Genomic DNA, 22,547 nt, shown 5'->3' with positions numbered 1-22,547 from the left:
ATCAGTCATTATCGGTTTATTGTTGAATATAGATCTCTCCCATAGATGGTCATAAGGATCGCTCATAACCCACCTGTATCAGCTGACTCCCTGCAATTCATTTGAGGTCGTCATTCCATCTAGCGGGCGATCATCCTACACTGCGTTTGCCTATACGGAATCGTCACTCAAGAACCTTTCTTCTTTATTGGTGTTTGGTACTTCGAGCTATGTGATCAGCCCATTTTTTTTTGTTGGGTGAAAATGGTATGGTAACCATTAACTGCGTTAACGGGATACGCTGGCGGAGCACCAGTGAAGGGTGACAGATGAGAATGAAAACAGGCCAGTTAGCCCATCATGATGAATTCATCAGGAATTAACCATGATAGTTTCCAGGCGGAACCGCGAGGAGGTCGACCTGGTTGGGTATATTGCTAGCAATGGGATTCTCAGTCTCCATTACCAACAATCCCTTTCCCCCTGTGATCAGCCCATTGCCACTTCAGTTTGCTTACCCTTCGGGCAATGTCGGTCACTTTGGTTCTTCTGCTGATATCCTCATTTCGAAGTCTATCACGCAAGGAAACTTCGAGCATAGTCCTCTCCATGACACGTTGAGTAACTTGAAGCTTTTGCATAACCGTGTAAGACCATGTTTCGATTTCATAGGTCATTACTTGCGAGGAAAACGAGAGTGTAATTTTTTTTTATACCACTGAGGTGGCAAACAAGCATACGGCTCATCTAATGGTAAGTGGTTACCGTAGCCTATGAACACCTGCAATACCAGAGGTATTACGCGTGCGTTGCCGACCCTGAAGAAACCTTTTTACCCCCCTTTTGAAGAACCCCATGCTATAGTCTCTTAGGAAAACCTCGGCAGGGAGCTCATTCCAGTAATTACAGAATACGGAGGTTTAAGACCATTGTCGCCAGGAAAGGCATCGCATAAAATACCACTGGCGTTACAGTATATTCTGAGATGTCCATGGTACTATCTATGTTTATAGGCGATGACTACCAACATCAGTTGAGCCGTGAGCTAAGCTTCTGATGTGCATAAAGAAAATTATTTCATTTTCTGTCTTTCTCTTATTCGAATTATGTAATAAACTTTAATCCTTTCACTATCAGGCATACAATCAAAGCGATGACGCCGACGGAATCCTGATCAGAAACGAAGAATACTTCCGCAACCAAGGCAAGGTCATGCAAGTGGAGCATTGTCTTCAAAATCTTAATAAAATCGCGACAAGCTACACCCATCAAACAGGAGATACGGCCTTAGAAGAAGAGCTTAGGAAGTGCGAACAACAGTGGGAGAGTACAGTCCGAAGAGTTGAGAACTTCAGGCAACAGTTGCAGAGAATACCAGCCAAATGGGATGCCTATAGAGAGAAGTTCAAGGAAATGGAGCGATGGATGGACCACGTTGACAAAACTATGGATAGTATCGTTAGAGAGGTAGACTCTGCCGAAGCGTTTGAACGCGAAAAGACTATCTTCCAGGTATGTCTTCTATATAATATGATTACATCTTATTTTAATCTATACTTATAATAAATCTGTAGAGAGGTCAATTTTGTACATGAAATATATTTTCAAAATAACTATTAGGGGGTGATTAATGATCGATACTGATGCCAAAAATGAAATCAGTAAAATTTTTGTCTGTCTGTCTGTATGTTCGTTATAGAAACAAAAACTACTCTACTACGGATTTTAACGAAACTTGGTACAATTATTCTTCATACTCCTGGGCAGGTTATAGTATAGTACTTCTTATCACGTTACGATCAATAGGAGCAGAGCAGTGAAGGGAAATGTTGGGAAAACGGGCGAAGTTACTCCATTTTTAAGCTTCCGTCGCGTGTGCAGGCTTAATGGCCACTTTTTAAAATGTAAAAATGTCCACCCGTGCGAAGCCGGGGCGGGCCGCTAGTAATATAATATCTAGTAATATATAATAGTATCTGGACGACTTCTGTACTTGGGAGATATTAAAAAAAAAAAATGATATGAGGGTTCTTAACAAAGCCAACATATGCCAAAACAATATTTTTTAGGCATTTGTTCTATCTGTATGTTAATTCAAGTATCTTGCAAAAAGTACTGCACCGAATTGGATGCACTTTTCATACTTGTGTTTCTAAAGATCTAACCAAAAAACTGGCGTATGTTTGACCATGATACGCCAAAGTGATCTACGGGTTTCTCTACATCTGAAATCTACACGTACGAAGTAGTGAGTAAAAAGGATCGGGGGATTGGTGGGATGGTGTGGCATTAATTATTATTATTTTGTAAATTGTCGTTAGATATATTAATTGCATATTGTTATCAATGTGTTACGAAGTAAAACTATAATTTTAGTTAATGTGACCTGTTAATTTTGTTACTTTTAATGCTTTCCACGGATAAAGTTAAGAGAACTGATGGTAACTATTTAATTTTATATTATTAAGGCAATTTGTGAAATGTACCTAGCTAAACATTATTTTACTATTGTCCTCTATTTAATTTTCTAGAACATCTGCCGTGAAGCTGACAAAAAACGAGAAGATATGAAATGGCTTGTTCAAACTTTGGACATGCTCACAAATCATTGCTCAGAGATGGAAGCCCACGACGAACAGACGAAACTTGAAAATCTTATCGCAAGATATAAGAACTTGATTCCAACTATTGAAATTACAATGATTAAGACGGAAACTTACACACGTTGTTACACATACCGCCGCGAGGTCCACGAAGTCATTTGTATATTGGAATCTGCTAAGGAACAGGCAATGGTTGAGCCAGAGCCACAATCCTTGCAACACGTTGAACAGCTGGTTCTGGAACAACAAGCGGCAGTACAGAAGCTTGACCGCCAACGACCTTCTGTTATGTCCATGTTGCAGCGTGGCAAGGACTTAATAAAAGATGCCAATGCACCTGCGTTTGTTAGAGAAGATGTCAGAAATCTCGAAACTGGATGGAACATGGCATATGAGACTTCGACCGATCGTCTACATAAATTACGTGACACGCAGAAAGTATGGTCTAATTATGAATATCAGAAAGAGGAGCTTATGTCTGACCTCGACAAAATTGAGAGTTACATCGCTCATCCAGGATTAGAACTTGGTGTAAGTAATATTGGCCGTGAACTCCATGAAACAAAAACTCTTAGTAGTGATATTGAAAAAGCCAAAGTTGAAAGATTACCTCAGTTACAAACTGCTTATGCTGAATTACAATCTCTTACTGCAAATAAACCAAAACCTGTTATAGAGAAAGATTTGGAAACCATTGAACGCAAGTTAGGAAGAGTTCAAGATGAAGTCCAAACTAAGGTTGTGCATTTAGAGAAATTCAACGAAGAATGGGTGAAAATTGAAAATAAATTGGAACACGTTCGTGAATGGATTAAAAAAGAAAGCCCAGCACTTATATCACAAATACAATCAGAAAATATTACACCAGAAGAACGCGTGGAAAAATCTCAATTGTTACAAAAAGTTATTGGTGAAAAGCTTAATGTTATAAGAGGCGTTGCTGATCAAGGAACAAAATTAGCTGTAGAGTATCGTGTACATGATGCTAATAGATTAAAAAGTGAAGTTGCTTTATTAGAAAAAATGATGGCTGATCTCCAACGTTCCACAGAACACCAATCGAAAGTTGTAGAGCATGACTTAGCTAGCTGGCAAAGATATCAAAAGGGGGTATCAGAAATTAAGCCATGGATAGAAGAAGCTGAAATAAAGTTAGGAAATATGCCAAAACCTAGTACTCTACCTGAAGCTCAGCAGTTACAACAACAATCTAGAGCATTAATTGCTGATAGTGATAAACAATTGATGAATTTGCAAATTCTCTCAAGTGTTAGTCATCAGTTATCTGGAAAAACTAGTGCACCTGATGAGGTCGATGCTATTCATTCTAGATGGGCAGTAGTTCACGATCTTGCTGACCAATGGAACAATAAACTTGATAAACTTGTTAGCAATTGGGAGAACTTTGAACGTGAAGCGGAGAAAATAGAAAGTTGGATTGAGAATGGTGAAAAATTACTCAACGCCCGCAACGTATCAATAGAAACTCCTCAAGTTGAGAAACTAGACCGCGAATTAAATAAACTGAAGTCATTTGGAAACGAAATTTCTCAACAACAAGCGAAAATTATCAGTTTGTCACAGATATGTGATAATATTTGTCACAATATACAACCTGAAGGTGCCACAATATTGAAAAATAAGGTGTCAGATATAAAGCAGCGTACAAACAATTTAGCTGATACAGTAAGAGGCAGAGTAAATGAGTTGTCTGACAAGATCATTGTAAGACAAGAGTTTATGACTAAACTACACAGTTTTGACAACTGGATCACTGATTTTAGAAGGAAGACTGAGAGCTATGATCAAATTCCATCGGACAAAGTAGAGCCAACGTTACAATCAATGCATGTATTATCACAAGAACATGCCGCTAAGGAACCTGAGTTCACTGAAATTTATAACGAAATTAAAAATATGACTCTGTCATCACATCCCGACGAATCTCGTGCTTTAAGTGAAACATACTCAAATATTGCTCAGCACTATCAAATAATTGAGAATAATATTCAACAAAATAAAGGAATTTTACAGAAGTGGTCGGACCTGCTAAATTGGTACGATGATACGAAGCAACAACTAGGACACATCCAATATCAGATTGATGGACCAAAACTCACACCTGAGAGTTACGAAATATTACGTCAAGAGTTAGTAAATATTATTACCAAAGTTCCAGATTGGAGAAGTAATGTGGCTTTATTAGATGGACCATCAAAAGTAAAAGTTACTGATCAAAATACTGGTAGGATTATGTCCCCAACGAGTTTAGTAAAAGAGATCGAAATGAAAGCAGATGCTTTATTGAACCAAGTCACATCAAAAAGGGATCTAGTACAGAAAGTCGGGGCTAGATGGGACAAATTTAATATGCAAAATAATGCCTTGGCTCAAGTATTACATAACGTGCAGTCAGTTCTCAATGATATGGCTCAAAAGCCCGTTCCACTAACTGAAGCTACTATTCAGGATATTACAGAACAATTAGATAAACTAGATGGGGAACTAAAAGACAAACAATCCATTAGAAAGGAACTTAGAGAAGAGGGCTTACATTTAATGAGAGAAGATCAACCTAATATGGGTACAATACAAAATGCTTTGTCATCTGCTGATAATAATTGGGATCAAGTTGTCAATTCTGTACGTGATACCAAAAATAAATATATTCTTTTATCTTCTACTTTACAAGAGTTAAAGAACTTTACAGTTGCTTTTGATCGGGAAATGAACAGAGCAGAACAGTTATATAATGAAGCTAAAGATGCCCCTACTGACTACGTTCAAACTGCTCAGTCTTTAGATAAAGCGAAAAAATCTTATGAGATACTTAAGCGTTCCAAAGCTTTGCTAGACCAAATGGATGTTATTAAGCAATCAGTTTTAAAACAGGCCTCTAGTTTAGGTGGCTTTGATACTTCACCACTAGAAACGGCATTTTTAACCTCACAGACTCAGTGGGAAAAAGTAAACGATGCTACAATCAAGAGAATACAAGATTTAGAGTCACAACTTATAGTTTGGAGGCAAATTGATGACACCAAAAATCAAGTTATAACTTGGTTGAGTGAAACTGGACAAAACTTAGCAAACGCTTGTGATAATCTAGAAATCAGATTTGGTCAGAATCATCTTACAAAATATAAGGAAGAATTACCAATATATTTAGGTCTGAAAAATAGTATTAAAACTAAATGTGAACAAATTGTAAATTTAAATAAAAATATTCCAACTGGACAAGTGTCTTCAATTACGGATTATTTGGATAAGGAATTTGAAGCTTTACAAACATTAGCAGAAAATTTGGAAGGCGCCGTCTCTTCATTGGGATCAAAGGAAAATAAATTAAAAGATAATATAAAACATCTTTCAGATCGCGTGAGCAAAATCCGTGATGATATAATTAAATGCGATGATATGACAGGAGACAATGCCAAAATTTTAGATCGTTTAAAGAAATGCCAATCTTGTAAAGTGGAATTACAAAATCTAAGCGATGAAATTGATAATGTGACTCAAAATGTGTCCGAAATGAATGCAAATTATCCTGGATTCTATGAATCTTTAGTGCCAAAAGAATTAAGTACATTACAAAAACGATTTGAAAGTGTACTTATACACGCAAATAAAACAGAAACAACTCTTCTAACGTTTCTTCAGAAACTTTTTACTGATAAGTTGGCAATGTTGAATAGAAATTTAAAAATTTTAGATGATAAGACAAGATGGTGTATGCCTGATGGTAGTAGTGACAAATATAACTTAGAAGTAAAAAATGCAGCCTTAGTTGACGTTGAGAATGGTATTGCGGAGTGTGTTACTAAAGTAAAAGAATTAAAAGAAGCTAGAGATATTTTAAATATTGTCGCAGAGCCAGCTTGCGCTCAGGAAGCTGCCATCCAAACAGAAAAGGCTCAGAAAAATCTAGATGTCTTAACATCCAATTACGAGGAAATTAAGAGCAGACTTAAAGAAAATATCGATGCTTGGCAAGAATATGAGACTTTGTTGGAGAACGTTTCTGACTGGTTAAAGGATAAAGAAAACAAAGTTAGACAAGAAGCTGCTAATTTGCTCAATATAAATGAAATCGATGATAAAATAAATGAAATTGATCAAGTAAACCGAATAGTAAAAGAATACCAAGCAGAAATTAATAAACTTACAGATATTGGAGAAACATTGTCCCGTAATCCTGACTCACGGGTGCTACAATACATCAATCATCTAGTAACAAGATATCAAACTGTTGGGAAATTCATGGATAACCACCTTAAAAGATTAAACGACATGAAAAATAACAAAGGAAAATATGATAAATCCATTGTGGAATTTAAAAATTGGCTTCAGGATGCAAATTCAAAAATTAAAGACTTAGCAATGATGAGTAAACATTCCAAACCTTCTGCAGCTGATTTGGAACAAGTTAAAAGACTGAACGAAAACAAAGACATTGGACAAAAGTTACTCAATAATGCAATTGAATCTGGTGAAGCTCTGTTTAGTGGAATTACTCCCGAAAGTCGAGAAGAAGTTAGAAATGAGTTGCGATCTCTTAGAAATTACTTTGAAGAGTCTGTTGATTCACTTAATAATGTCATCAAAGATATTGAAACCACAATCAATAAAAGATCGTCATTTGATGACACTTTTAACCAGGTACAGAAATGGATTAATGATAAAGAAAAAGAACTTGGAGAATTCGTGTTATGTCCTACACTTCCAGAGAAAAAAGCTCAACTCCACGCAAATAAAATTTTACATCAAGAAGTTGAGTTACATACATCAATGCTTTCTCAATTGACGGATAAAATTAAACTTATGCCTGATGAGGAAGCAGAAAAAAGTTTAGCAAAAACTATTGATAGATACCAAAATATGTCAAAAGAACTCGAAAAAAGAATCAGCACATATGAATCTCACGTAGCAGATCACGAAAAATATGTTCAATTGTTTGAAGACTGTCGCGATCGTCTAAACCACATTATAGCAGAAAATAGTTTATTGAACTATGGAGTAGTTACACAAAAAGAAGACGTTGATTCTAGAATAGTAGCTATCGAAAAAGTTACATCAAAAGCTAACGACATTGATAAAGTTCTCCATGGTCTTAAATCACAATTAGATACGATTCTTCTGACAACAAGTTCTAATGGCCACCCAATTTTAATTAGTGAATTCGAGCAACTTAAGACTACTTGGGACCAATTTGCTACACAATGCAAAGAACAGGATAAGAAACTCAAAGATACTCTAAAACAATGGAATGAAAGTCAGAAAACTTTAGATGAGCTTGAGGAATGGTTAAAAATAAAAGAAAATCAACTAAGAGATCAAAGTTTAAAAAATAATCTTGAAGCTAAAATAGCTCATTTACAAAAAGTTAAAGAAATTCAAGTTGAGCTTGCTTCAAGAAGCAAAGACTTTGCAGCTTTAACTACTAGCAAACAAAATCTAGCAAATGAATCTGAGTTAAGTAATAAGACTTCTAAGCTCGCAACACGATACCATTCTCTAAATAATCTTGTTAATGAAATAATTTCGAAGTATGAGGTATTTGTATTAGAACATCAACAATTTGAAAATGATCATAATGATATGGAAAAATGGCTAATCGGAATGCTTGGTGAGTTGCAAGATCTTAATGAAATTGTTGGCGACTATGCTGTTTTACAAGAAAAGCAAAATAAAGCTAAGGAATTATATGAAACCAGAAACAAGAAGACTCCAGCTTTTGAAGAATTTTTAAGTCTCGGAGAAAAATTATATACACATACTAGTCCTGATGGAAGAGAAATTATTCGACAAAAAATTCGAAAAATAAGGACATTGTGGGATAGTTTTGGAGATAGTTTCCAGGAAACCGTTAACAAACTAGATCAATGTTTACTACAATTTTCAGATTTTTCACTCGCACAGGAGCAATTAACTAAATGGTTAAAAGATGTAGAAAGGGCAATGCAACGTCATACTGAGCTTAAAGCCTCTTTAGAAGAGAAGAAAGCACAGTTACAAAATCATAAAATAATGCATCAAGAAATAATGACTCATCAACAGTTAGTCGAATCAGTCTGCGATAAGGCCCAACAGTTAGTTGATCAAACACATGATGCTTCCTTGAACATATATCTTCAATCTATAAAGCAATTATTCCAGAATATTGTTACTAAATCTCAAAATCTACAGGATAATTTGGAGGACTGCGTTAAAAGACATGAAGATTTAGTACGCCTTATTCAACAATATAAAGAATGGTTAGGATCTCAATCTGAAAAACTCTTGGATATTGAAAACGCTACTGGAGAAAAGCCTGAAATTATTAGAAAGCTGCAGTCAGCAGTTGCTTTAAAAGACATTGAGAAGATAGGTTCAAATAAATTGGATGAAATACGTAATGCATTTTCATCTGTTAGCAAGAATACATCAGAAGCTGGAAATACAGCTATAAAAACTGAAATAGATAACTTATTTGAGCAATTACGTAACATAGTTAGTAGCATAGTAGTATCAGAACAAAAATTAAAACACACTTTGGAAATTTGGAACAAGTTTGACGTTACGATTGAACGTATTACGGATTGGCTCAAGGATATGGAATCTAAATGTCGTGATCAAAGTCTTTGTTCAACTTTACAAGAAAAGGAAGCACAGCTTAAGCGTTATGGTGATTTAAGAAATGAAATCAACAGTAAAGAAAAGGAAATTGATGCATTTGTTGATGAGTCTCATAGTCTCATACAACTTAGTGGAGTGGAGCGTCTAAAACCTCTTGTTACACAAGTAAGTAGTCGTTACCAACAACTGCATTTAATTTCCAAAGAAATCGTCAATCACTGGTCTGAATTAGTCTCAGATCATAAAAAATACATCCAACTGCGAAACGAATTCGATGCGTGGTTAAAACCTTTAGAAGAACAACTGTATCAGATCGTTACTAAAGAAGATAAACTTAGTATAGAAAGTAAAGGTAATAAACTTCAAGTCTTCTTACTGGAAAGAGATAATGGAGAACATAAAATCACTACTTTGACAAATGCAGGTGATAAAGTTCTGCCTGAAACAGCGGCAAATGGCAGAGAAAATATTCGCACAGAAATAAGAGCTCTAAGAGAAAGATGGGATAAACTAAATGACACCATACTCCAACAACAAAAAGAGTACGAGTCTCAAACACTACAGTGGTCAAGTTACCAGGATGTACTTCAGCAAACATTATCATGGTTAGATGAGAAAGAAAAGATAGTGGATTCTGAAGAAAAAGCTGTATGTAATTCAGCTCAGGAAATTAAATCAAAATTACTGAAGAATAAGACTTTATTACAAGAAATTTATTCTCACAAAAGAGTTATTGAAACCGTGACTGAAAAAGCTAAAAGTGTAGCAGCTACTTTACATTCGGGTAAAGGAGAAAGCGATGAAATGACATCTATCATCCAGTCAGTTTGGGATAGATACAACGCATTAACAAATAGACTATCAGCTATTATTGACAATCATGAAAGTAACTTTGATATTTACCAGCAGTTTGCTGATCAGCAGAAGTCCTTGCAAGATTATCAAAAACATTTATGGGATCGTCTACACCTTTTATCAGATTTCACAGGAAATAAAGCAGCTTTACAAGGAAAGTTAGCCAAAATTCAAGAACTGTTGGATGCCATTCCTACCGGAAATAACAAATTAAAGATCTTGTCGGATTTAATTGAAACCAATGTTGCAAAATTATCACCTAGAGGTAAAGAAGGTATGTCTAGAGAACTAGCTTTGCTGAAAGCCGACTTAGAGAAATTTACAGCAACGGTTCATGATGTCAAACGAGGTATCGAAGACAAAATACAGCAATGGATTGAGTTTGAAAGTGCTAATGATCGCCTGCAGCATTGGTTGAGCGATACAGAAATGAGCTTAAAGACTTACACTCCAAAAGCAACATTAGAAGAAAAAGTAGATCAACTAAATAAATACCAGGTATGGATAAATGTTTTTTTATTTTTTATTGTTATATGTATCTTTTCATTAGGTATTGATATTAATTTCATTGTAAAAAATTTCGAACAGGGTTTATGTAAAGCAATTGATAATCATGAAAATGATTTAACCGCTGTCAAAAAATTGGGAGAAGCTTTGGATCAAGTAAGAATATACAAATCCATGAATTATATATCCTCAGCACTATAGGATATAGTCTAATTTTCAGTAGATAATCTAATTTCACGAATAAATCTAATGATTGTTTAGTTCTAACCGAAGGTTTATACAATCGCCTGCTTTTATTTGCATACGTATTTATATTTTTACTCTAATATAATATTTAATTAATATCACGTTCCTTTTAATTCATTAAAGGCATTGGTAATTGGTTCTAATTTATTGGGCTAATTTTGAAAGGTCTATTATAACAACTATCTATCTAAACGATGGTACTAATGGTAGTAGATGTCGTAGATTAGTTTAAAACACTACTATAAAAAAATAATTTATTCTTTTAATGAAATACTATTTCAGGCTATCTTGGCAAATTTGAAGAAAACAGAGAATGATGTTGACAAAGTCACAGATGAATTCAGTGACCTAATCGAAAATTGTAATGATACTAGAATAACTATGAATTTGCAACAAATGACCTCACGCTTCCAATCAGTCCAATCAACAGCTAAAGAGCTTGTAAAGAAGTGTGAACAAGCTGTAAATGATCATAACGCTTATCAAGAGAAATATAATCAGTGTACAGACTGGATAAAAACAGCACAGCACAAATTTGAGGAGTGTAAGAAGAACTTATCAAATACTCCAGAAGGTATTAGTGCTAAGAGAGAAAGTCTTAATGATTTACTAAGTCAAAGACGTAATGCTACTCTGTTGGTTAATAATACTTTTGAGTTAGGGGAAAAGTTATACCCATCTACATCTCCTGAAGGTAAAGAATTAATTGATCAACAGTTGCAAGATATACAACAAGCCATTGACAACTTATATGATAGTATTACCAAGGCAGAAAGGGACCTAGACTCGGAATTAAATAAATGGTCTTCCTTTGAAGACAATCTCAAAAACGTTCAAAATTGGTTAACTTTAGCCGAGAAAAATTTGCCTAAGGAAATTGAACTTAGAGCTACATTGGATGAGAAACGAAACCAGCTCAATGTATATCGTACATATCTTCAGGATGCAATTGCTCATCAACAAGATATCAGTAATTTGGAAGAACGTGCTCAGTCCCTTCCTGATGTAACTAAAGATATTATAAAAGAAATTAACCAACTTAAGCAGAGACACGAAACTATACTAACAAGAGCAAAGTCTTTCGTTGAACAATATGAAGCTATTGTTAATAATCATCAGCAGTATACAAAAGCAGTGATGGACTTACAAGAATGGGTAGAAGCTACTCATAACACAGTTGCACTTTGGGGTGATATTAATTTAGAAAGAGTAGCCTTAAGTAGCAATTGTGAAAAATTAAAGTCACTGCAGCTTAGTCTACCTGAAGAAAAAAATCGTATCGACAAAATACGTTTGTTAGGTGAAAAAGTATTACCTGGAACAATTACCAATGGACAAGCTAACATCAGAAATCAAATAGATTCCTCTCATCAGGAATGGGAGGGATTGTTATCATTTATTAATAAGACAATCGAAACTTTGGAAAATAAAATTCAACAATGGAATGAATATGAAAATATGAAAGATCAATGTATGGCATGGATTAGAAATACAGATACCCAAATTCATGCTGTTGATTTGAAGGCAACTTTGGTAGAAAAGCAAGAACAGTTTAATAAATTTCAAGAACTCCAAGGCGAGGTTCGCGCTAAAGAACTTGAAATTGATAATATTACAGAAAAGGCACAAAATCTGTATACTGGTATTTTAGGTCCTCGTGGTTCGCAAATCTCTGATTTGTCTGTTAAGTATCAAAGTATTTCACAAAAAGTTAAAGATTTGACTAATAGATGGCAACAGTATGTTAAAACTCATCAAGAATTCGCAACTAACGTCACCGAATGTTCTCAATGGATAGAAGAATTAAGAGACAAATTAGATTTCTGTGCTGACTTGAGTTCCTGTTCTCAGGATGATTTAGAAACTAAACTAGTACTTATTCAAAACTTATTATTAACAAAAGATGAAGGATTTACTAAAGTACAATCACTTGTGGAGTTGGCACAAAATGTTTTAGCTAACACTGCTCCAGCTGGTCATGAAGCTATAAATAACTCCTTAATAACATTACAAGAACAATGGTCAGCATTATTATCAAGAATGATTGAAACAAAGAGTATGTTAGATGACTCGGTGACTAAATGGGCCGGATTTTTGGAACAAATACAACTGATAGAAAAGAGTAACAACTGGCTTGAAAATATGTTAACTGAATTAACGCCATTTGAAACATCTATTCTTGATAAAAGAGCACAACTTGAAAAACTTAAAGAAGTGGAAGAGAAAGCACGCTGCGATCGAATAGATTTTGATACACTGAAGGCTAAAGCTACTGAAATGTTAGCTAGTGGTCAACAAAATCAAGTAGCATCGCAAGCCCAAGAAACCTTAAATAAATTTGATACATTGTACGATAAAGTAAAAAAATTATTAGCCGACCGCGAGGAACAGTATAAAGATCATAGGTTATATAAAGAAGCACACGATGAGTTAATACAGTGGCTTAGTAGAGCAAGAGAAAAAGTCCCATCTTTGAAAACTAAACCATTGAGTGATAAATTGGCTATAGAAAATTCAGTGGCTCCTCTTGAAGCTCTAATCAATAAACAAGCGCAAGGCGAATTATTACTTGAACACCTTCAACATACAGGTGAGGTTGTTTTAGCTAGCACTTCACCTGATGGCCAAACCATAATAAAAAATGAAATGAAGGCACTCAAAGAAAGCTTTGATGATCTTTTTAATGAAATTAAAAACCAAAAGAATCAATTAGAAGATACTGTTAGTCAGTGGCGTGAATATAAAGATGAGTATGAAAGACTTTCAGATTGGCTACAGCAAAAAGAAATCCTTATTAAAAATCATAAACTCGCATTACTTGGCACTGCAAAAGAGAAAGGAGCCCAAGTAAATGAAGTCAAGGAGATAGTGGACCAACTAAAAAAAGGAAAAGATGACATCGATAACTTTAATGCTTCTGCTGCCGGTCTTCTCTCTTCTCATCTAGATACATATGTCAACAATCAACTCAGGCATCTTAATTCAAGATACCAAGTTTTAGTAAATATGGCGAACGATGTTCTAAAGAAAGTTGAAACAAATTACGAGCAACATCAAAATTATGATGATAATTATGCAAAAACCAAAAAATGGATTGATGATGCATGGGAAATTACTCGTACTGGAAGTGAAGCAGGTAGTAACAGCAGTAAAGATTCTTTACAAAAAAGACTAGAACAAATAGAAGATTTATTAAAGCGACGTGAAGAGGGCCAGAATCTTGTTCATGCTACTGTTAACAGTGGAGAAAAAGTACTAAGAAATACAAGATCAGATGGAAAAGACAAAATTAACACTGAATTAAAAGATCTACAAAATGAATGGGATCGACTTGTTAAAAAAATGACAACAGCAAAAGTTCATCTCGAAACTGCATTACTCCAATGGGCTGATTACAGTTCAAGTTACTCACAACTACAACAATGGATATCAGATAGAGAAGCAAAATTACAGGAGGTGTGTGAGCAAAAAGTTGCTAAGTGTAAAAAAGGTCAAGACCGTCTCGCTGGTCTTACTACAGGCCTTGGTTTAGGAGAAAGGAAAGCCACACTCCGTCAAACAAACAATATTGTTCAAGATATCGTTTCGTTTGAACCCATGATTCAGTCTGTAACTTCTAAGGCTTCAGAGCTTATGCAACAAGCTCCAGCATCTGAAATTACCAGTAAATATGAAACTTTATCGAAACAAGCTAAAGATTTATATGAAAAACAGAAAGAAACAGTTGAACAACACCAAGCCTTTATTGATGCTGGCACAGACTTTGTCCAATGGATTAGAGCTGCTAAAGAAAGATTAGGCAAGTGTTCAGATGCAACTGGAGACAAAGAATCATTGAGCAGTAAAATTTCTCAACTTAAGGTATTAGAAAGTGAATTACCTGAAGGGCAAGCCAAACTGCAAAAAGCACTGGAGCAAGGAGAAATATCCTGTGGCCTTGCTGATGATGATGATAGGGAAGATATAGAGGAAGAAGTGGCTCTTATGCAAGAAGAGTACGATACCTATGTGTAAGTATACCATAATTTTGGAAGTTCCTCACTTTTAATATTATCTAACATGTCCTAAAATTCTTATATTACTTTACAGTGAGCAGCTTAATAATACCAAAGCTTTAATTGAGGGAGGTATCGTTAAGTGGACAGAATATGAAGAGCAATATAAGGAAGCCTTAGATTGGTTGTCAAAGACTGAGAAGCTAGTACAGTCGTTTAACAAACTACAAAATGACTTAGAGCAAAAGAAAATAGTGTTAGAGGAGTTCCAGGTAAAAACCATATCACTTAATAATATTGTGATATTGATGAATATTATAAAATACTAATGATTTATGTATTGTTTACAGGGACATCTGCAAATGCTGTTCGATTGGCAAGGTGAACTGGATAAACTAAATATGCGCGCACAAATTCTTTTAGAAACATGTGCAGATACTAGAATATCTAACGGTATTACTCAATTGACAACAAAATATAATGCATTGTTATCTCTTGCGAAAGAGGTCATGAAGAGACTTGAACTACACTACCAGGTATGTAATAATCAATATTATGGCATAAATTAATCTAAATTTCATCAATCTCGATAACTTTGTGTTATTAAAGGTATTTACACTGCAGCAAAACAAATATTTTAAGAATTACCATAACGGAGTCAGTGTAAAATATTTATTAAACATATTTTTAGGAACACCAACAACACAATGCCCTTTACGGAGAATGTCAAGACTGGTTAGACAGAACACGTGAAAAACTTAACCAGTGCGCTGATATACCTAACAGTTTACCAGAGGTTAACAGCAAACTTAATACAGTCAAACTTCTACGTCAATCTTTAGAACAAGGTCAAAACAAATTAAGGTATCTCTTAGAACTCAAAGAGAAGGTCATTATGAACACAGAACAAGCTGGAGCGGCCAAGATTCAGGAGGATACAGATAATTTGAAACAGGAATTCGATAAACTTATAGCTGATTTACAAGAAGTTCGTAATAAGTTGACTAGCAGAGCCGCTCAATTTGATGATATTTCTAAGGTGAGTATTTACATCTGTCGTTAAGAACTATGTACTAAAATTATCAAAAGGATTTGACATATTTTATTACTATTACTAATACGTATTGCTTAATTATATTTACATTCTTATTCATTTCAGATACATAAGTTACTGGTGGAATGGCTAGATGATATTGATCAAAAAATACAGTCTGATGACTCTCTACTTAATGATCTATCTGAAAAGAAAGCGAAGTTAGAGAAGTTCAAAACATTCAACAGGGATATCGATTCTCACAATGATCTCGTAAAGAAATTGAATGAAAAACTTCAGGAAGACTCCTCTTTGAAGTCCAAGGAAATTGAGGATACACTAAAACGTTACGATGGTATCAGAAAGACTGTCAATGAAATGATTTCCGTAAGTATTTAATTAATTTATAGATATAAAAATATAATACGTTTTTTATTTAATTAAATATTTATAATTTTTAACATAACATATTTCATTTTGGTAGTAAAGTATTTGTATTTATATAATTCAGCTAAAATTAAGTTTAATTTTATTTAAATATTCTAGAAACTGGAAGACTATGTAAACTCGCACATTCAATATAAAGAAGCATATGACAACTTCTATGATTGGATACGTAATTGCAAGATAGAGATCCAACAGTGCTCAGACTCACACGGCGAGAAGGAAGAAGTCCAAAAGAAATTGAAGAATGTTAACAAAATCATACAATCTTTGCCTAAGGGAGAAGCTCTTTTGAGTAAAACTATCAAACTTAGTGAAGCAGTCTTAAAAACTACTGGAAATGAGGGCAAGGACAATATTAATCAAGAAATTAAACAACTTCAGATTGAATGGGAGAACCTACAGCAGATTTGTAAAGACACGAAGAAATTGTTGGAGAAATGCATATCTGCTTGGTCCGATTTCTTGGAAACTTCTGAAAAGATGAGCAAATGGGTGAAGGAGTTTGACAATAAACTCAAGATTGTACAAAAAGTTGATAAAATTACTCCTGAACATCTTGATAAATGTCGAGTAAGTTGATTATTTATTATTAATTTATTTATTCATTTAAAATAATTACAGCATTATGACAGCAAAAGCCAAATTAATATTATAAACCTAGTGTGCTAACATACAAAATTATAATAAGTATTTAAACCGATTATTATTATATTATTTATTTATGTAATCATCAAGGTATCCTTCGTTTACATTAAAACTTTTAAATTATATACGTACGGTATTAAAACAGTAATTACTAGTTTTATTTGTAAAGTATACAGAGAATAGTCTAATTCCGAAATTAATACAATATTTTTTTAATATGTAGTATAATACTATAAAAATTTTATTTCTCTTCTCAAAATTCATTCTGCATGCTTTCATTCTCTATTTAATTTTACAGGAATTACTAACAGAAGCTTTGGGCCATAAACAAGTACTGGAGGAGCTAAATGATAGATGCGAGAACCTAATGGAGCTGAGTGCTTGCGCTTGGGTTCGTGATAAGACTGTAAATTTGCAAACTGAATATACGACTCTATTAACTAAAATACAAGGTTTAGTTTCTAATGGCGAGAAGAACTTATCTGATCACACTGAATTCATCAAAGCCAAGGAACAACTTCAACAGTGGCTTGAAACAGCACATGGTACTGTACAAGATTCTATTGGAGTTGGTGATATTGATACTACAAAAGACAAGCTTGAGACTATTAAGTTAGTTAGTAACCGCATGACGGAAGGGCATCATTTATTGATTGTTTTACAAGAAGCCTTCAAAAAGGCATTAAATAATACTCCACCTGAAGAACAAGATGGCTTACGTAACGATGTTAAAATTTTGCAAGAAAGTTGGGACCAATTAAAGATAGATCTCAATTCTATCACCGCTCAACTCAAAGCTGCTATTGGTAAATGGGACGACTTTGAGGAATCAAAGAACAAATTGAACCAATGGATTAAAGATACAGAACAAAACTTAGACAAAGTTCCTCCTACTAGTGGTGAACTTGGAGAAATGAAGACTTTGCTAGAGAAATACAAGCACATTGAAGAGGAGATTGACAAGAAGAAACCAGAGCTAGAGAGGTTAAAGAGCGAAGCTGCCGAGCTCAGTGGATGGGCAAAGAAACCAGCTGTTAAAGAGTCTGTGACAGAAATAGAACGGAAATGTAACGCATTACGAGCTAAATGTGCAGCAAAGAAAGCCGAACTGGAATCCGATATCAAAGATTATAATCAATACCATCAATCTCTACAGGACACTGAAAAATGGTTGTTGCAAATATCATTCCAGCTGATGGCTCATAATTCGTTATACATCTCAAATAGGGAACAAACTGAAGAACAGTTAGCTCAACACGCTATTCTCTTGGATGATATACAAAAGTATCGATCAACTCTTGATGATTTAGAAGCGAAGGGGCGTGCTCAAATTGATAGATATGAGGCTACCACCCCATCTATTAAAGACACAGTTGGAAAACAATTGAAAAACGTTAATGATAGTCATAAATCATTGTTAGCGACAGCATTACAAATCGAGCGTCGTCTACGAGAGGGTCTAGCTAAATTCAAAGAATACGAAGACACTTTGGAGAGTATTCTGAATAATTTGGATGAATGTGAGCCAGCTATTACGGAACTCGATGTACCGGTCGATGGTCTTGCTCACGGTCGTGAATTACTGGACAAAGCTAGGGTATGTTTCATTAATATTTTTATCATTAATTAATAATTAGTTCGAGTAGTATTAAATATATCTATTGTGCCAAATAGCTACTGCCTTTTCCCCCCAAAGGTTGTCTAGAAGAGATAGGTTTAGCGATAAGACCGCGATTTTTATGCCTCATATGTATAATATACTCTTTAAGTTGTACAATAAGAAGTAAATAAATAAATTATTTATTTATTTCATATTTTTCTCTACCAAATAATATTGACTTATTTCCAATAAGTGTAATTTCTATAAGATTTCTGTTTTTTATCATTTTAGTACTTCTATGCCGTAGCATAATGTGACAATATAAAAAAAATAGAGAGATGTTCACGATTGTTACCACTTATGGAGTAATCAAAAACATTGGTGTCATTAACTCTGTAGGGAACGTAATACCACTATTACGTCAATATTGTCAAGATACATCCTTATTTCGTCGAGAAATGAGTAATTTGTTGAGCAAAGACAGTGTTCATTCTCTCGAAATACTACCACCATTACTTAAATTAATTTGGTTTTCCATCTTTAAATACACCTAAATAGATGCAAAATTTTTGGTGGCGGGCATATTTGAACTTATTATTTCAATGAACAGTATAAATAGCATTTTTATATCAGAGGGAGACTTTGCACAAAAGTCATTTACTTGGGAACCTTTATCCCATTCGTATTTCTACGGTTAATTGTATTTGCATGGCTGTGTTTAGGTTTAAAAGGTGTGATATGGCAGTGAATTTACAGGGTACAGAGGAATAATATCTGAGTGCTCAGGAATTGGCAATGCATGGGAGAAATCATGGGTGAAATGAATCATCTCTGTTATGTCCATGGTACTGCTCATGTCTATAGGCGACGGTTACCACTTTCCATCAGGTGGGCCGTCAGCTTGTTTGCCATTCTAAATTGCATAAAAAATTTTGCATATACTAAAAACAATTATATTTCAAATCAGGCACATAAAATACTGTAAACCCTAAAATAAAATACAGTAATTACAAAAATATCTAAATTTCGTTTTTAACATTAATTACTTACAAACCAGGCTTTGCATAATCGTCTGCAAACCGAGAAGAGTCGTCTCTCAGCTGCTGTGGCAGCATGTTCAGCAGCTGCTGCATCAGTATCGCGACCATCGTCACCAGCAGACACTGCCCCACTGCCGATACCACCCAGAGAGCTCCACGTCCGAGCCCGCCTTGAGGATCTCATAGACCAGGTACTGTCCGCCTCAGGTACAATTCTCGCATCTAACGTTTTGACTTCTTTCTAATGCTTTGTCGATGTGTTGCAATTTTGCTCATGTTTGAATAATTGATACTAAATGGTCATTTTATTTCCTTTATCAAAATATTTTATCATCATGTTGTAATACAAAGAGAACTTGTTAAGAAACAACATTCCATTGAAATGCAAACTATTTTTAATACTCCATTCATCATTGTTACACCCAAGACAGTTACGCTTATCAGTTCCCATGAAGTACATAAGAAGTACATTGTTTTTGGATTTTTATGCAGTAAACATCGAATAATAGCTAAGATATCAAGATTAATCATTTACCTACATACAAGTAGTAAAGGGCATATGGATGTTACTCCAAAACTTTGTAGATGTAATTAGGGTTGTACTTTGTTTTCGTACTAATTCAGGATTTTAATATTATTCTCTCTACAACGTACATTGCCTTTTTGATCCTGTGGTTTTGGAATTAAATAAACATACGAAAACATCAAGAGACATTGATTTATCTAAACAAAATTATAGATATGTAACATTATATTACCTATAAGTGTTTTAAGCTTGCCAGGTCTGCAAAAAGAACAAAACCAACGAGTTTATAATGTAATGTTAAAGTAAGATTCTTTTATTGTAAAATAATATTTTATTGTCGTGGTAGATAGTGAGTAGTTAGACGAACAATGTATGAGCTTTAACGTTGGACTTGTATTTTTGTGCACCTGGTTCTTAAACTGAATCAAGATGGTTACTGCTAAAGTTTCTACCGTAATTTTTAATATGAACTTATTATGAGATAGTATAGAATTGAAAGAGTTTTATGTAATTATTATTAATAATCGTCTTGACTCAGAATGTAATAAAGCCACTATTGAAGTTAGAATGTAGGCACTGATGAAATGATTCACTTTTACATATAACAGTGCTAATACTCACTGTAAATGCCGTATTACATTGTAGTAGTCGTTTCTAGAAATTCGACTGTATTTTTTTAAACAGTAAATTAAATAAGTCGATCATTACTACAGATTCTATATATTTAATTGAAGTCGTAGTGACCATCAAGGGATGGATAGCAGCGTCTCTCTTAAAACATCATCAAAGATTAATTGCGGTTGCCAACCTGCCTGCCTATCTTGGTAGCTATTGGCAAACCCATATGGGGAGGCCTTATGTTCAGCCACTGCTGAATTTGCCTTTATCTGTCCACTGACAATTAACGACTGATACTGATATGGCAATGGTGATGATATTGACCATTTGAAAATTATTTCAAAGATCGGTCTAGTATGATTCATTATAGATCATAATTTTAATACATAAGAATTAATTCATTTTAAAAATAGGTGTAAATATCTGTATGGAATATGCATTTTTTTTTTAGCAGTTTGTATTTTAATTTCTATAACAATTATTCACATTACATTTTAATATGTAACTACTGCTTTACCTTATGTATAATTTGGTCGAAAAAACTCGCTTGTATCACAGCCGCTTAAGACTAAAGCTCCCGGATGCTCCCAAAACTAGTCCAGCTTTCCCGACCAAATTACACGTTAGTTAAACCGGTAGTTATTACAATAAAATATAACGTGTACTTAAGATACTTGAGTGGTAACAAAATAAATATACGTTAAAATAACACTGTACTTATCATTATCATCTACTTTCTTACTGCTATGCACTATTTATTTATATATTAGGCATTAAGAATTGTATATTAAAATAATAACCAATTCTGATCAATTTTAGTTACTTATTTTGAATAGCAACTGTCAAAATTATTACGGTTTCATTACATTTTAGAAATTTAAAAAGAAATCAGATATAGACAAAGATAATAAAATTCCAAATAAGTAACTAAATTATGATGTTAAAAGCATAAACAAGCAAAATGTCTGCAAAATTAAAACAATTCCTTCAACACTAGTAATAAGTGTTTCTACTAATACGCACTTTGTATTGTTGTGTGCTATTATGCATGGTTTGTTATAGACACATGTGAGTGACGTAGGCAACACTCCACGCATCCAATCCTTGCTTAACAATCTGGAAACACCAGAGTACAACGAAAAGCTGATGGCTTTCGAACAAAAGGTAAGGATGCACGCAAGCTTTGTAATTTTAATGAATATTTTCAACTGTTCAATTATTATAGATGTCACTGCGATACACTATGGATTTGTACTTTTAAAATCTAAACTAGATTGATTATATTTTCCACATTACAATAAATTTATTAATTGATAATGATACATATATACTTACTAATGGATATTATTCTACTTTTAAATCAAGCAAATCTGAGCTTTATATCAGTAGTTCCCTAAGCGTTAATTTTGTCAAATCTTACCACTAATCATTCTGTTATGTAACCAGGTACAAAGTCACTTGGAGACGTTAGGAGATGCTGTCCATGGCATGGAAGAAGCGATGAAGCAAGTTGTAGAAATACAGGATTGGATCACTGTACACAACGCATTAGCACGTGACTGGCTCGCTAATCCATCTAAGTTAAGGCCAGAAGCTGCCAAACAAGATATTTCTGCAATGAATGATGCTCTAGTATCGCTCGGGGAAAAGAGAAATAGACTACTTACTGAAATCCCTACTGAAGGTAAGTTATATAGAAAATATATATCATAATATTACAAAAATATAATTTATATTTCTATGTAATTTAGTTATTAATATAATGAGTAATCTTAAATTCTTTTTAATATTTATTAAGAATATTTGTGTCTATAAGGTTTGATCCTAACGATTAAAAA

At 34.1% G+C, this 22,547-nt stretch overlaps 1 protein-coding gene across 7 annotated transcripts in view; it reads left to right on the top strand.

The window, feature by feature from the left end:
* The window catches only part of LOC113512474 (muscle-specific protein 300 kDa), a 232,148-nt gene that overhangs the window by 123,504 nt on the left and 86,097 nt on the right, over positions 1-22,547 (top strand). For 5 of the 7 annotated variants that reach the window (XM_052899082.1, XM_052899077.1, XM_052899078.1 and 2 more), the window contains 13 exons: positions 1,117-1,491; positions 2,511-10,550; positions 10,641-10,715; positions 11,088-14,815; positions 14,895-15,072; positions 15,151-15,336; positions 15,492-15,839; positions 15,960-16,220; positions 16,380-16,850; positions 17,224-18,522; positions 19,583-19,756; positions 21,772-21,873; positions 22,156-22,393. In XM_052899082.1, the coding sequence (XP_052755042.1) occupies positions 1,117-1,491; positions 2,511-10,550; positions 10,641-10,715; positions 11,088-14,815; positions 14,895-15,072; positions 15,151-15,336; positions 15,492-15,839; positions 15,960-16,220; positions 16,380-16,850; positions 17,224-18,522; positions 19,583-19,756; positions 21,772-21,873; positions 22,156-22,393 (15,475 nt within the window). The remainder of the gene's footprint in view (positions 1-1,116; positions 1,492-2,510; positions 10,551-10,640; positions 10,716-11,087; positions 14,816-14,894; positions 15,073-15,150; positions 15,337-15,491; positions 15,840-15,959; positions 16,221-16,379; positions 16,851-17,223; positions 18,523-19,582; positions 19,757-21,771; positions 21,874-22,155; positions 22,394-22,547) is intronic. The other 2 variants (XM_052899079.1, XM_052899081.1) reach the window with 2 other exon arrangements.

Source organism: Galleria mellonella, unplaced genomic scaffold, assembly GCF_026898425.1.
Source record: "Galleria mellonella isolate WM207_F2 unplaced genomic scaffold, CSIRO_AGI_GalMel_v1 utg56, whole genome shotgun sequence".
NCBI lineage: Eukaryota > Metazoa > Arthropoda > Insecta > Lepidoptera > Pyralidae > Galleria > Galleria mellonella.
Note: the sequence above shows the minus strand (reverse complement) of the source record. Positions and strands in the feature narration are given on the sequence as shown.